The 17,047-nt window shown below is 46.7% G+C and overlaps 1 protein-coding gene across 2 annotated transcripts; it reads right to left on the reverse strand.

Annotated features, from left to right (window-relative positions):
• Positions 1 to 1,017: 1,017 nt before the first annotated feature.
• On the reverse strand, positions 1,018 to 10,243 carry SLC31A2 (solute carrier family 31 member 2). 2 transcript variants are annotated; one of them, XM_078877993.1, is made up of 4 exons: positions 9,721 to 10,243; positions 6,732 to 6,798; positions 4,397 to 4,673; positions 1,018 to 3,312 (listed from the first exon to the last, which is right to left on the reverse strand). In XM_078877993.1, exons 1-4 carry the CDS (start codon positions 9,727 to 9,729, stop codon positions 2,955 to 2,957), a joined length of 711 nt encoding a protein of 236 aa, XP_078734119.1. In that variant the 5' UTR covers positions 9,730 to 10,243; the 3' UTR covers positions 1,018 to 2,954. The 2 variants fall into 2 exon arrangements, with proteins under 2 accessions (XP_078734119.1, XP_078734118.1); XM_078877992.1 differs by lacking the exon at positions 9,721 to 10,243 and having other exon boundaries at positions 6,732 to 6,879.
• Between the last annotated feature and the right edge of the window lie 6,804 nt (positions 10,244 to 17,047).

A 17,047-nucleotide genomic window follows, 5' to 3' on the forward strand; every position in this document is an offset into this window, starting at 1 on the left:
CGTGGGAGTCCAGTTCACCGTGGGACAGGAGTCACCAACCTGTGACTCTGGATCCGAATGCGGCTCTTTTAAGGACAGCTTCGTGACAGTGATGTATTAAGGACCCACCGTCTCATATTCACCCACGTGGTATTGCGGCTCTTGAAATCGTTTTTTTTACTGAATTCGAAAAAAATGGCTCTGCTTGTTGTTTGTTTTGGTTGCCCGACCCACCGGTTTAGGTCGCAGTGTTGGATACGAAAACGTGCAATTTAAGTTGACCGTAACAATTCCACGCAAACAACGGGGCCAGCTACCAGCCCAGGTGATGAATACCACCCCCCTAAAACTCCAGCACAGTCGGCACCTTTCTCAGCTTTATTTAACGGCTGTGTTCAGAAAAGGCTGATGCAGCCACACCGGGAGGTATTCGTAAATCAAAACATCCACTGCAAGACAAATAGAAAGAAGAGTTAATCAGCACCTTACCAACCCCTGCAGCCGAAAACGCAACAGCATTTTGGCAGATTTGAAGCTTTCGTGACTGCAAGGATTCATATTCTTAGGTTTTTTCGGTAAAGTCGCGTAGGTAAAAAATTAAAATTAACAGCTGTCGGGCTGTGACGGTTCCACCTGAAGACGGAAGCTTGTGTTGCCTCCGAAACGTCGTGATTTTTATTTTATTTTACTTTTATTAATTTTAATTTTTTACCTACGTGACTTTACCGAAAAAACCTAAGAATATGAATAAGCAGTTTGGCAATGAAAAGGGGGACGCTTGCTTTGCGTGTTAAAATAAAGTAGAACCCCTCTTAACGACCAGCCCTGCTAACGAATAATGAATCGCTTAACTACAGGCCTCCACAGAGCCCAACGTTTCGATTTAAAGCTTTCGTGAGTGGTTCTTTCGGTAAAGTCACGTAGAATGGAAATAATAAAATAAAACATAATAAAATAATTCTCACGACGTTTCGGCCACAACGCAAGCAGCCGTCCTCAGGTGAAACTTCAGACGCTGTCTCCCCGACAGACCTGGTCTTTACCTGAGGACGGCTGCTTGCGTTGTGGCCGAAACGTCGTGAGAATTATTTTATTGTTTTATTTTTATTATTTTATTATTTCCCTTCTACTTGACTTTACCGAAAGAACCAAGAAGAAGAGCGCAATGTGTTCGCTTACTGGCCCATTCCCCTGTTAACAACGGGGCTATTGTAGGTACAGTAAATATTAATTAATGCATTGAATAGTATGTGTTTATAATGTGAGTTTAACACGTAGGCTTTCGCGCCCAATATTATTCATAATAAAGGTATTGGGTTAGATCGCGTGAGTATAAATGTGTCGTAACCCTCCACCACCCGACACAGCCAACTAGTAAGGGATTTGTAATGTAAAGAAAACGCCAAATAGTTAAGCGACAACTCCCTTACCAATTGGCTGTGTCGGGTGGTGGAGGGATACGACACATTTATACTTACGCGATCAAACCCAAAAAACCTTTATGATGTTCATAATGTTTCTAGATGATGTTCATAATGTTTCTAGTATCTTCATATCCATTGTATAAATATGACAAAATAAGTTTTTTTGGTGAAAAAGGGGTAACTGGATGCTTTTTGAAACGCATTTAGCCTTTTAACGTCCAATTCCTCGACTCGCCTAACAACCAAATCGCTTCACGATCGGTTTCGTGGAACCGATCACCGTCGTGAACAGGAGGGGGGGGTTCTACTCTATACACGCCTTCAAGCTCGACACTTGTACACCGGACAGAGACTTAAAAAAAAAGAGAAATCAGTCAAACAATTCAATTAGGTATTTTTCCACGTTGCAACAATCGCCGTGAAAATAAAATCTGCAGGTGCCTCTGCACGGTCGAGTCGAGAGAGAGGCACCGATGGAAAGGGGTGTAAGACTCCACTAGAATGATTCACACTGACAACAATTACAAAACAGGGATATCTCCTGCAGTGCCGTGGGACGATGATTTTGAGTGTCGGATAATCTATTTCCGTCGGGTTCGACAATCTCGTCGAGTTGCAAGGCACTTGGGCGCGAGGATACAACTTGATGTGTACTGCGCAGAAAGAAATGTCGCGATAAGTCAACCCTTAAAGTCGGACAGTTTTGTTGTGCAGGGATGCAGCAAAATTGCAGGAAGTGTACGTCTGTACGGTATGTAAGAACAGATGTGCGTACATTGCACGATGGCCTGAGGGATTGGGGGGGGGGGGGAGGCCTTTATCCAGCAGTGTATTGATCACGGTTGATGTTGACGTTCACATTAACCCCGCCTCGTATTTTACAATTTTAGTATTTTTTTGGCATCTCCGAGATGGCTGGCATAAACGATTGACTTCAAACAATAATCGTTGTCATCGTCAGGTGCGATCAATTCACTGCTGGATGCAGGCCCACCCCAAAGCCGTCGCCGTCTCTCGCGATCCTGCCACGTATCAATCCCACCTGGCGTCGACCTCAATTGCCCGCACAGGAAACAAGTCAAAGGAGTCGTGAGGTCTCGTGCCCTTGTTGGCAATCCAATGGCACGCCGCGCCTCTCCTCCTAAGGGCCGACCTGAAGCCATCTCTCCGCTGTACGCGCAAAGTCAACAGCGTGCGCACGGCGTGGTCCAGATATCGCGAGGACCAGCGAGTGGAGGGCTGTGGTAAGGGCGGAAACTTCGTAGGTCATGCACCGGCTGCAGAATCTTGAAAACGGTAAAAAGCTTTGGCGAGGTGGTGGTGGCGGTGGTGGCGGTGGTGGCGGTGGTGGCGGTGGTGGCGGTGGTGGCATCAACGTTTTCGGCCGTGCCATCTTCTCAATCTTGAACGCCCCCCTCCACCGCCCCCTCCCCCAACTGACGTTTGCCGCACCCCGTAAACAACAGGAAGCGCCGACGATGACGGCCGACGATGACAGCAATTTCGAATCGTGCGCGGAGCCTCGCCCGTGTTCACGCTTCCGATTGCCGACTACTCGGCAGCTGGGGCTCCTCCAGCAGCGTCGCCATCCATCGTCGGCGCGAACTCCGACGCCGGCTGCGATCGCGGGTCACGCCGATTGGGGGACGACGCCGCTTCGGCCTCCACGGTCGCGCCGGGGAAGGACGGCGACGACGACGGCGACGGCGACGACGACGATGACGGCGGCAGCGGCAGCAGCAGCAACGCCGGCAGGAACGGGTAGGCGAGCAGGTACCCGAGACCCGCGCCCAACACGACGGCGAGGAAGACCCACGCGTTGTAGGTCATGGCGGCGAGCATGAGCAGGTAGCCCAGCGTCACCTGCACGACGTGCAGCAGCGTCAGGAGCAGTTGCCGCTTTATCGGCCTGCCCCCAGCGTGAAGAGGGGCATGGCGGGGGGGCGGAGAGGGGGGGGGAAGCATATCTTTGTTACATTAGGTACAAGTGTGCAGCCCCGCAACTGCTCGCTCACCGACACTGCTGGTGGAAGGGCCTCCTCCACTGGAAGGAACTCTAAAGAGTGTCTGTTTTATTTTTTTCCGCGGGCCATTTGGCCTGCTCATCCCCCACTGGTCAGATGGACTTTGGTGACACGAGTCCGTCTACTCTTGACCCTTTCCCGTTCCGAGACGGCTGCAGTTTACAGGGTGCGGGGTGTCCCGTTCACCTCCAAATCTCTTACGTAGAGAGGTGCAGCACCGTTGTTTTTAAAGACGTTGCTACTCGCCGCAGAGAACTGTAGCGACGCGACCGCCACTCTACGATAGTACGGCACCAAAAAACTGCCACACGGCCTCCCGCACGGCCTTGTGGGAGCCTCGGTACCGATAGAAGTTATTCGATTTTTGGTACTCACGTTCAACTTATTTTGCACCGTCCACAGCCCACCGTGCTCATCGAATTGTTTAGTTTGTGGCCCTTCCCCTGCACCTCTGATCCAGCAGTGTTGGCTACGTCCGATGCGAAGTTAGTTCAACGTACATACATCCATACGATCGTACGTCATCGGAATCGGAATAAAAACTGATGACGTAGGCGTACGCGGGTGTGCACGTACGTACGAGGCAGAGGTCGCAACCGGGTACCCGATACCCGTACCCTACCCGATACCCGGCTACCCGTACCTGGCCGGCTACGGGTACGGGTAGCCGTTTGCGACCCTGGTGCGGCCAGGTACGGGTACGGGTAGGCCGTGAGTCACTGGTGAGTAACCGTTTGTCACTCATTTCGGGTAGGGTACGGGTAGGGAACGGCTACCCGTACCCGGCCGGGTACGGGTACGGGTACCCATTTGCGACCCTGGTGCGGCCGGGTACGGGTACGGGTAAGGAATCAAAACCCGTTTGCGACCTCTGGTACGAGGGCGTGTACAAAGACGTACGTCATCAGAACGGGAAAAGGGTTACATCGCGACGAACCTAAACAGCAGGGGGCGGGGGGCAACACTCGCCTCCTCTGCGCGCCGCCGATCGGCTTGAGAAAGCGCAGGGCCTCCACGTCGTTGCCGTTGGCCGTGGCTCCCGGGCAGCAGGCCTGCATGGAGTCGCAGGCGCCCTGCGGTACCTGGGCGCTCTGACCGTCGCTCTCGGGCTGCGGTCCCGAGCCGCTGGGGCCGCCGCGGCCGCCGCCGGGAGCGGCCTCTCCCACATCGATGCGCCACCGAGCAACCTTGAGGGCCTCGTAGCCGATGGCGGCCACGATGAGAATGAGCAAGGATCCGACCAGGCCTGGAGGGAGAATCGGATGATCTGTTGATTCTGGTGGAATCCGATGAGCTATAAAGGGCTCTTGGTTACAGATGTCATGTAGGTAAAAAATAAATAAAATAAATGAAAACAACTAAATTAAATCACGACGTTTCGGGCGCAACACAAGCATCCTTCTTCAGATGGGGACAACGTAGTGAAAGCACACACTCACCATGGCCCCCCCCTTCCCTCCATCCCCCATGACTATATCATTCCTCGTCACAATCATCTCTTAGACGTTGTTCCCACCTGAAGAAGGACGCTTGTGTTGCGCCCGAAACGTCGTGATTTAATTTAGTTGTTTTCATTTATTTTCATTAGATTTTTTACCTACGTGACTTTACCGAATAAAAAAAACAAAGAGTATGAATCCTTGCAGTCACGAAAGCTTCAAATCTAGAATTCACAGATGCCCAGTTCGAGGCGGGTAAGAACGTTACGACAACAATACAAAAACACGGTAGCAGTGCCAAGTACAGGAAACACTATGAGATCTCTTTTACCAGTGGCAAAATATAATGGTAGGTTTTTACCCTTTTAACTGGTACAAAACTGACACCTTTATTCAAGGCATCATGTTTGCAATGACCACAACACAAGTAGTCAATAAAGCAAACAAAAAGAAGCAACTCTGATAAGGATAATAATATGCACTGTCCTTGAAGTTGATTGGCCCACACCCGAGACGCCTTTCTTTAGAGCCTAGTCCCCATTGGTGTAGGGCCAGATGACACCAGAAGGCGTACAACTCAAAAACAGTGCAATATCAGAGTATTGAGAGTTCGGGGTAAACATTTACACTAAAATATAATGGTAGGTAAAAACCTACCATTATATTTTGCCACTGGTAAAAGAGATCTCATAGTGTAAATGTTTACCCCGAACTCTCAATACTCTGATATTGCACTGTTTTTGAGTTGTACGCCTTCTGGTGTCATCTGGCCCTACACCAATGGGGACTAGGCTCTAAAGAAAGCCGTCTCGGGTGTGGGCCAATCAACTTCAAGGACAGTGCATATTATTATCCTTATCAGAGTTGCTTCTTTTTGTTTGCTTTATTGACTACTTGTGTTGTGGTCATTGCAAACATGATGCCTTGAATAAAGGTGTCAGTTTTGTACCAGTTAAAAGGGTAAAAACCTACCATTAAGTACAGGAAAGGCTGGCAAATCGCCCAAAAACATACAAAGAAAACCATCCTCCGTCCGACCAGTCAAAGTCCACCGAGGTATAAATGTATCTTTGAGAAGCGACCTGGGCACAAATCACCACTCAACAAAGTGGCTTATCACGGTGCAAAATGTATAGGAGCCGAATGATTGAAATGCGTCTCTCTAAATGGGGAGGGCAAAAATCCTCGGAGGACCCGGAGTGTAAAAAAAATAAAATGTTTCGATTTAAAGCTTTCGTGACTGCAGGGATTCATCTTCTTGGTTCTTTCGGTAAAGTCACGTAGAAGGGAAATAATAAAAGAATAAGAATAAAACATAATAAAATAATTATGTTTTATGTTTTATTTTAAATATTTTATTCTTTCCCTTCTACGTGACTTTACCGAAAGAAAGAACCAAGCAAATAAAGAAAGAACCAAGAAAATAAAATGTGTCCACGCGACCAAGGGGAGAGACACCGTGATGGATTACAGGCCACGTGCGTAGCATCCCCCCACCCACCCCACCAGCGGGCCAGGTGAGAAACTCAAGGTGGCCAGGTGAAGTAGCATAAGCAAAGGAGTGACCTGGGTGACCAAAAAAATTTATTTACAAAAGCAAGAACAAAAACACACTTCAGAAATGAAGCTGCGGATAGAAGTAAAAAAAGATAAAAAATCGTCGGGACAATTACAGCCGGTAGTCGAGATGTCGGCACGTAACCACGGATGTTAGAAACAAGGAAACAAAACGAGCTTGTGCCACGTGTCCCGCCTTTCAGTTCTCCCATGAACGATCAGTAACGCATGTCTATTGCAGCTGATTATTGTGCAATAAAACAGGCTAATAATTAAATGAGAGGATTTTATTTTTGTAGAGAACTCACCACCAGGGCCATGCGTTTGCCAGAATTCGAAGAGGAGCGTGACTTTGTCCGAGAACTGGAAGAACATCTGTGGAGAGACGAGGTGCACAGTGGCTTCAAGAACCTTTAACATCAATATCGTGTTACGTACGTACGCACGCACATTGATCTTCTTTCACACCATACGTAGAGATCCGCGCTAATCGGAGGGGTGGGAGGGGAAGGACAACCAAACTGAATGCAAAAAGCAGTTCTAAAGAAATGAGTTCTCAATTTCGTACCCTGGTGTAGTGTATAGTGTAGTGTACAGTAGTCTATTTATGTATGTTGAACTTCTTTCACACCGTACGCAACCAAACGCGCTAATCGGAGGTTGCGGGCGGGCGGACAAACTAAACTGAACACAAATCAATTAAAAAGGAATGAGTTTTCAACTTCGGCGAACATCGAAAGCAAACCCGTAGAAAGGCAGACAACACAAACATGGACACCGGCAGACGTCAACAGAGACACACTGACATGACACACAACACCAAGATCTCCAGCGTAGCCTTCAGCGGGCTCTGGGGGAAAGTGCGGTTATAGCGAGCACCTTGTGATGGCACCTTGTGATGGCCAGGACGGCACACGAGGAGCTTCCAAGCGAGCATGCGTCATTGGCCCTCAATGTCCGACGTTTCGCACGGAACGCGGAGTGCTTCTACAGCAGAGGTCGCAAACGGGTTTTGATTCCTTACCCGTACCCGGCCGCACCAGGGTCGCAAACGGGTACCTGATTGCGACCTCTGGGATGAAGCCATGTTGCAGGCGCGGGTGGGTTCATTCTAGGAACTTGAATTGTGAGAAGAGACAAGACGTTGGGAAATGAGTGACAAATGGTGACTCACCAGTGACTCACGGTCTACCCGTACCCGTACCCGGCCGCACCAGGGTCGCAAACGGGTACCCGTACCCGGCCGGGTACGGTTAACTGGGTATCGGGTAGGGTACGGGTATCGGGTACCCGGTTGCGACCTCTGTTCTACAGCAGCCGCATTCGGTTCGGAGCCGAGACCCCTCGAGTTGGTTCGCTCCAAAACCGCGGCACGCGCTGGGAGCCGAAACGGCGTCAGACCGCGCAGCGTACACCGCAAAGAAAACCCGACAGAGCAAATCCCTTCAAATCACAATTAGCACGCCTCGACCACAATTGCCCATTATGAATCTCACGTGTGCACGTACATCCCCTTTTTATAATGGCCACCACCGCCCACTCCATTACCGTGTCAACCCACACGGTTTACCCTGTATTCTTGTGCAGGGAAATTGAGTTTTCAGGGTCATCCCTTGTGATGGGATTTTGTCGGATGAACGCTGAGATGTAAAGGGGCACTGGGTCACCAATTAGATCTGAATTGGTCTGTAATAAGGTGGGCACTGATCAGGGGTTGACAGGTATGTAGTGTCTTCTTGGTTCTTTCGGTAAAGTCACGTAGAAGGGAAGTAATAAAATAATTAAAACAAAACATAATAAAATAATTCTCACGACGTTTCGGCCACAACGCAAGCAGCCGTCCTCACCTCACCTCACCTGAGGACGGCTGCTTGCGCTGTGGCCGAAACGTCGTGAGAATTATTTTATTATGTTTTGTTTTTATTATTTTATTACTTCCCTTCTACGTGACTTTACCGAAAAAACCAAGAAGATGAATCCCTGCAGTCACGAAAGCTTTAAATCGAGGTATGTAGTGGTGAGTGTACTAGTGGTGAAGGTCTATGTGTGTGTTCTCCCTTGTGATGGAGTGAACGCTGAGATGTATAAGGGAAACTGGGTCACCAATTATATCTGAATTAGTCTGTAATAAGGTGGGCACTGATCAGGGGTTGACAGGTATGTAGTGGTGAGTGTAGTCGTGGTCAGTGTAGTGGTGAGTGTACGAGTGGTGAAGGTCTATTTGTGCGTTTCTCCCTTGTGATGGAACTTTGTAGGATGAACGTTGAGATGTAAAGGGGCACTGGGTCACCAATAAGATCTGAATTGGTCTGTAAAAAGGTGGGCACTGATCAGGGGTTGACAGGTATGCCAATCCCACCCCATGCGGTCTAGGTGGTGGGGGTTATTTGACCATAATTCACCATCCGTAGTGCCTTGCAAGTCCTTTGATGGCCCTGCGTGTGTGCCAGAGGTCGCAACCGGGTACCCGATACCCTACCCGATACCCGGCTACCCGTACCCGGCCGGGTACGGGTAGCCGTTTGCGACCCTGGTGCGGCCGGGTACGGGTAAGGAATCAAAACCCGTTTGCGACCTCTGGTGTGTGCACGGTGCGTGTGTGTGTCGCCCATCCTACTAAGCAAGAAGCATCGACCACAATTAACAAACATCCGCAGACATCTTGTCAAGGGGCAATCAACCAACGTCACACGAACTCCGGTCATCGGGCCGTCTGGAACGCTCTCTCCTTCCGATATTAGGAAATCCCACTGCGCAGCTGTGCGCTTTTAAATCACCCAGATTGAAAACTCATTTCCTTGTAGAGAACTGATTTTTGTTGTTGTTGCGTTTAGTTTGTTGTTACCACCCCCAAATCCTGCACCTCCGATTGGCACGGTCGGTTACGTAGGGTGCGAACGAAGTTCAACGTACATCACATGACAGAAGCTGCCACTCAAGTGACGGAGACGTCACACGCAGGGGATGTGGGTGGGTGGGTGGGTGGCCGAAAGGTCGTGAGAATTATTTTATTGGTTTATTTTTATTATTTTATTATTTCCATTCTACGTGACTTTACCGAAAGAACCAAGAAGATTAATCCCTGCAGTCACGAAAGCTTTAAATCGAAATTTAACACACACACAAGATAAAGTTTCCCCCCCCCCCGGTATAGCCCCTAACAGACTGTCGGGGCAAGTGCTGTTAGCGAGTAGCACCAGTGAAGGATGTCTACTACACACCGTACCAGCTACTCATTTGAGGCTGAGTCGACCTAAACACGAAACTTCGGCGCAGGCGGTATCGATGCGTTCTTACCTGCATCATCTTGACAGCAGCCTTGTAAATCTTAGCTCCAGCGAAGTGACTGTCAATAAGCTTGAATAGAATCCTATATATGTTTTAATCTATGGGGGAAGGGGACGTAAATCCCATACAATTGATAGGGCCGATGTCGAGCAGTCTATAGTATACAATCCCTGGCCTTACAGTCCGCTCGCACGCGATAATCGATAACTCTGTATAGTTCGTTGTCCACTAAGCAATGTTGATTAAATCGTCTAATCAATTCACCGTACAACATTACCAAGTCATCTACAGCAACAACGAGGGTGGCGGTAACAACGTCAGCGGCTGTCCGATTAACCCCTTCGAGTTTGCCAGCGGCGCAAATATCCGTAAGAGCAACACAAGCATCCCCTATTAATAAACTAAACATATATATCCGTAAGGTTTTGTTACATCCAACTTGTGATAATGTAATCTTCGTAATAAACCAAACACGCGCATGTACACGCCGGCTAACGTTAAAGACCCCTAAACATATCTGGGAACAGCTGAGACTGGGTTTTCTCTTTCCGGGTCACGTGACGGTGGTGGGAGTTACTTATAGAAGCTAAATATTTAAATATATTTCTTATTTAAAGCCACGCATTCCTGTCTCGGTCACGAGTTTTCTCTCTCGCTACTATCATTATCCTGTTGCGCAAGGCGTTTTTTTTCTTTGTATTTTGTTTTACTTTGTAAATTCATTAATGAATGAATGTCCGTTTTTTCTGGTTTAATCATTAACTCTGGGTGGTTAAGCGTGGAATTGCAGTGTGGCATTTGAACGTTTAAAGACACGTGTTTTTTAACACTAAAGAAGACGAAGATTAACATTTAATCCAACCATTGTTTTTTGTTTTGCTTACTAACACGATAATGGGTACGTAACACTGCCAAATCTAAAATTCACCAGCTATGATTGTATTTTTTTTAACCACTAAGTAATGGTTATAACGTTGCAGCTACGTTCAACGTTGACGTTGGTTTGCTCTTACCGCAACGCTGACGGACGCAATGGTTAAAGGCGCAGTACTGCAACCGCTTTCGCGCACGCCTATGCTAGGGCTGAACGATTTGGGGAAATTATTCTTTGGTTCTTTCGGTTAAGTCACGTCTAAAGATAAAATAATAAATTAAATAATAGCATATTACGACGTTTCGATTGCAACACAAGCAATCGTCATCAGGCATAAAAGAAATAGCAACAAAAATCTAACTAGAAAACTCTGTGTCCTTGTTGATGTCTGTCTGCTTGTATGTCTGTTTAAAGTTTTCTAGTTCGATTTTTGTTGCTATTTCTTTTATGCCTAATGATGATTGCTTGTGTTGCAATCGAAACGTCGTAATATGCTATTATTTAATTTATTATTTTATCTTTAGACGTGACTTAACCGAAAGAACCAAAGAATAATTCCTGCAGTCACGAAAGCTCCAAAATTAAGATTGATTTGGGGAAAATATGTAATTGCGATTTTTCTGACAGATTGCGAATGCGATTTGATTTGCGATTAAAACTTTTTTAAGTGAAGCTTCAGTTCAATCTTCACTGAGTAATAGATTTTACAACATGTGATGGAGCATTACCACATGATACCATCAAAATATGAACTGCTCTATATATTCTAACTAGCTGTACTACCCGGCTTCGGATTCACCACGCCCGGCCGCCTTTGTCTCCCCAGTGGCGATGTTCACACACAACACACCAGTTACTTGTTTGAGGCTGAGTCGACCTAGGAGAGGCCCAGGACCGGTTAAATGAATCGTCATCGGTGGTGGCCGTGAGCGGGAATCGAACTCGGGTCGCCGGGTTCGTAGCGCAGTGTAGCGCCAACCACGACACTACAATGCGTTACCCTTCCACGTGCGCGGGTCACGTGACAGATTTGACGTCACAGCTCACTTGGCGTGCAAAAAATAGATGCATTGTTGAGCCCCCCCCCCCACCAAAAAAACCACAAAAGTGTATTTTAATAATCTTTGCATGGTGTACAGTCTGGAAAGTACCCACATGCCACATTTCAAGTATTTTGCATGTCGGGAAGTACGCTAAACATTTTGAACAGACACACATAATCACAACTTTGCCTTTTATATAGATGGAGATGCAAGGATGAGAACTTAAAATATATGAATTGCTTCCAACATATATTCATTAAGATGTTTTTATTGAAATAGAACAATCAAACATATAACATAAAAGTGAAGTAAATAAAGTTTGAATCATAAAAAAAATAAACAATTCCAATAAGAAAGTAAGAGGACTTTTCAAATCGCAACCTTTGCGATGAGCTAATTTGCATTGTTTCAAGTTGCGATTTCGATTTGGAATCGATTAATCGTTCAGCCCGAGCCTTTACACTCGAGGGAGCTGCAGAGAGTTAGCCACCCTCTGGGTGCTCCAGTTAAACACACCACGTTGGGCCAACCGCATGCCAACGTTGTCTAGAACGTCTTGCCAGAGGTGGGAATTTCCCAGAATCAGAATTTTTTTTTTTGCTGGAGGAATCCGATGATCTCGAAAGCTCTTTTCCACAGATGCCCAGTAGGGGCAAGCGGTCAGAACGTCACAACAACAAACGATACAAAACACGATGGGAGTGCAAAATATTTCAAAGGTAAACAATTGACTTAAAAATTTAACAAATACTACCTTTCTATTCTTACCAGCTAAAACTTCTTTTTCAGACGCGACCTCGCCACAAATGATAGCTCAACGAAGTGGCATATCGCGTGGAAATATGTAGCATAAAAACAGCCCATGACTGTCGAGTTGTATATTTATCACAGGAGTGTGAGAAAAGCCGGAGCACCCGGAGATATTCTAGATTTGAAGTTTTCGTGACTGCAAGGATTCATTCTCTTAGGTTGTTTCGGTAAAGTCACGTAGGTAAAAAATAAAAATAAAATTAATAAAAGTAAATTAAAACAGAGAGAACCAAAACGCCTTGCGCGAGCGGGCAACACTCCATCCCCGTACAGATGGAAACGGACGGCGATCAGTCCACTGTGCTGTACTGCCGGTCAGGGCCCGGCTCCTCCTCGACCCCCCCTCTCCCCACGGGGGAAGGGACTTTCACATTCACAGCACCATCTGTGCGGTGACCCACCAACCCTCGCTCCTGCCTCCACAGCGCTGGGTTAAAGGCAACCCACCGCATGGCATTGAATTCGCTGCCCACACGCTGTGTGATTTTATGTCTCCTAACAGTCATCACGATATTTTTTTAGTATACTGATGATACTATGTAATTTATACTTTAGTTTTTTACGTGGTGGTTTAGTTACTGCAGCTACATACTATTAGCATTCCTTCCCTTTATTAATGCCACCCCCATCCCCTCCCTTTGATGCTGCTAATCCTGCATAATGCACGGGCATAATATGACTTTGAAACCCCCCGCCCACCTCCTACGCATTTCACAAGTAGTACTAATCCCATATCTACATTTCCCATAAATATGCTACAATCCTCTTGATATGAAAATTATTTTGTCAAGGCGCTCTTCCCCCTCCAACCCAGCTTAAATATACACTCCAAGCCTGGGGTGTTTCATTCAGACGCTGTCTTCCCGACAGACCTGTTCTTCACGTGAGGACGGCTGCTTGCGTTGTGGCCGAAACGTCGTGAGAATTATTTTATTATGTTTTCTTTTTATTATTGTATTATTTCCCTTCTACGTGACTTTACCGAAAGAATCAAGAAGAAGAGTCAGCACGATGTTTGCGAACTTGCACGCGTTTCTCGAATCCACGTGCTCCTCTGTCAGTGTCATTGTTTCTTCGTTACGTTGCATAACTGCATTTTTTAAAATCTTCATCCAAATGCGTTTCAATCCTCCTATCACACCCGTCCCCTCTCCCGTACGACGGTATTTAACTGGCATTGAAACCGCGTTGTTTACATTTGCATGACGTCACGCACCTGGGGGGGGGGGGGGTCAGACATTTGTGACGATCTGTGACGAGGGGGGGGGGGTTTGAGAAATGTGACTTCACATCAAAATGCGCAACTTTAAATAAATATAGACAACTCGTTCTACTTAATTAAATATGCTTTTTAATAAACGTTGTCTCCTACAACATCACAGTGCAGCGCCACATTAAATACGCACTACAATGACAATAGTTTAAAGCGATTTGAAGCATGTTTTATTTTTTTGGGGGGGGGGGAGAGCTTTGTGATGTCATTTGAGGGGGGGTCTGACTTTTTGTGACGTCGTGTGACGAGGGGGGGGGGGGGGTCAAAAATCGTCCATAATCGCGTGACGTCATTTATGGACGGCCCCTAAGTGGGTACGGTGGTCTGTTTCTCAGCTCGTGTTCACGATCCTAGACTGATCGTTGAATGCCGAACCCGTGCAAGAAGTCATTGCAAGGGCTTGTTGGAGAGGTTTTCATCTAGCAGTGGAAAGCCACTGGAGTTATAGTTAGAAAGCCACTGGGGCATTGCACTTTTAAATTTAGACCTGAAAAACTCGTTTCTTTAGGACTACTCTGTTGTGTTTAGTGTGTTGTCCTCCTCCCCGCACGTCCGATTAGGACGGTTGCCTGCGTGCGGTGCGAAAGAGGTTCAACGTACAGTACATACTTATATAGTCCAGTGGTTCTTAACCTGGGGTGCACGCATCGCCTGTGCGAGACGCCGTCTATGGGCGTGCGAGACACGGACAGATTTTGCTGGTAGGAACCTCCTGGTTACATCAGCCCACAGGGGATTATTGTGTCCGTCGTGCAGGGAGGGGCTGGGTGGGGAGGGTGGGGAGGGGCTGGGTGGGGAGGGTGAGGCTGGGTAAGAAGGGAGGGTGGGGAGGGGCTGGGTGGGGAGGGTGGGGAGAGGCTGGGTTGGGAGGGTGGGGTTGGGTGGGGGTGGGAGGGGTGGGACTGGGTGGGGAGGGTGGGGCTGGGTGGGGAGGGTGTAGTTGGGTGGGGGGTGGGAGGGGTGGGGCTAGGTGGGGAAGGTGGGGCTGGGTGGGGAGGGTGGGGCTGGGTGGGGGGTGGGAGGGGTGGGGCTGGGTGGGGAGGGTGGGGCTGGGTGGGGAGGGTGGGGCTGGGTGGGGAAGGTGGGGCTGGGTGGGGGGTGGGAGGGGTGGGGCTGGGTGGGGGAGGGGCTGGTCACCCCGTGGTGCCCTTAATAAACTCAACGTTTAACCTACTCACGACGGCTTGTGCCCGCCCTCACAGTCGGGCATATTTGCGGAATACACCACGCCGCCGTTGACCCTGGCCATTGACCGAGCAACCAAACGTTCCTACCAGCTCCCTCCGCAGGAATGTGTTCAACATATTTGTTTTACAATTGAGAACCAAAGTGGCGCAAGGCTGCACTGAAGGTTAAGAACCACTGCTATAGAGCATGACTCATAAGAATCATGATTGAAAGCGTTCTTACTTTTGCCGGCTTTCTGGGAAATAAAATGCGCCTACTCTCCCCCCAAGATGTTCTTACCAACTCTGCTTTCACTCAGAATAAACACACAGCTCCCGATTCTAATGAACTACAGCAATTATGTATCCCACTTACAAAGAGTCGTTTTAAAACAGTGTAGCCTGTTGGTTGGAGTACAACTCATACAACCGGTTCTTAGAGGTCGGCAAGCTGAGACTTGACGATTGTCTGTCTCGGCCCTCAGGGCCCCACAATGTTGTTGCTCGCAGCTGATGATGTGGTTGATACAACAACAATAACCAATGCAGCCATGGCACGTGGGGTGACCTTGTGTGTGTGGCATCCAGATATATATAAACACAGACACAACTTCAATCGAGAGGATGGGTACAAAACTGAGCAATCATTAGAAGGACGTTTTTAACCAGGTAAAGTATTAACTGACTGTGATGTTTCCATCCTACCTGCCGATGTCAGCTGTTGTTTCCGACTCTCTGTGTGTGTCTCTCTCTATGCCTCTCTCACATTAACATAGCCACTTCCGTGCCCTCTAGTTTCTCACATTTAACACATGCTAATCTCTCACATTAACATCATGCTAATCTCTCACATTAACATCATGCTAATCTCTCACATTAACATCATGCTAATCTCTCACATTAACATCATGCTAATCTCTCACATTAACATCGTGCTAATCTCTCACATTAACATCGTGCTAATCTCTCACATTAACATCGTGCTAATCTCTCACATTAACATCATGCTAATAACATCATGCTAATCTCTCACATTAACATCATGCTAATCTCTCACATTAACATCGTGCTAATCTCTCACATTAACATCATGCTAATCTCTCACATTAACATCATGCTAATAACATCACGCTAATCTCTCACATTAACATTATGCTAATCTCTCACTTTAACATCACGCTAATCTCTCACATTATCATCATGCTAATCTCTCACATTAACATCACGCTAATCTCTCACATTAACATCATACTAATCCCTCACATTAACATCATGCTAATCTCTCACATTAACATCATGCTAATCCCTCACATTAACATCATGCTAATCTCTCACATTAACATCATACTAATCCCTCACATTAACATCATGCTAATTTCTCACATTAACATCATGCTAATCTCTCACATTAACATCATGCTAATCTCTCACATTAACATCATACTAATCCCTCACATTAACATCATGCTAATCTCTCACATTAACATCATGCTAATCCCTCACATTAACATCATGCTAATCTCTCACATTAACATCATACTAATCTCTTACATTAACATCATGCTAATCCCTCACATTAACATCGTGCTAATCTCCCACATTAACATCATGCTAATCTCTCACATTAACATTATGCTAATCTCTCACATTAACATCATGCTAATCTCTCACATTAACATCGTGCTAATCTCTCACATTAACATTATGCTAATCTCTCACATTAACATTATACTAATCTCTCACATTAACATCATGCTAATCCCTCACATTAACATCGTGCTAATCTCCCACATTAACATCATGCTAATCTCTCACATTAACATTATGCTAATCTCTCACATTAACATCATGCTAATCTCTCACATTAACATCATGCTAATCTCTCACATTAACATCATGCAAATATATCGCATTAACATGCTAATCTCTCACATTAACATCATGCTAATCTCTCACATTAACATCATGCTAATCTCTCACATTAACATCGTGCTAATCTCTCACATTGACATCATGCTAATCTCTCACATTAACATCATGCTAATCTCTCACATTAACATGCTAATCTCTCACATTAACATCGTGCTAATCTCTCACATTAACATCATGCTAATCTCTCACATTAACATCATGCTAATCTCTCACATTAACATCATGCTAATCTCTCACA

The sequence above is a fragment of the Lampetra fluviatilis genome, chromosome 49, assembly GCF_964198595.1.
Source record: "Lampetra fluviatilis chromosome 49, kcLamFluv1.1, whole genome shotgun sequence".
NCBI classification, from domain to species: domain Eukaryota; kingdom Metazoa; phylum Chordata; class Hyperoartia; order Petromyzontiformes; family Petromyzontidae; genus Lampetra; species Lampetra fluviatilis.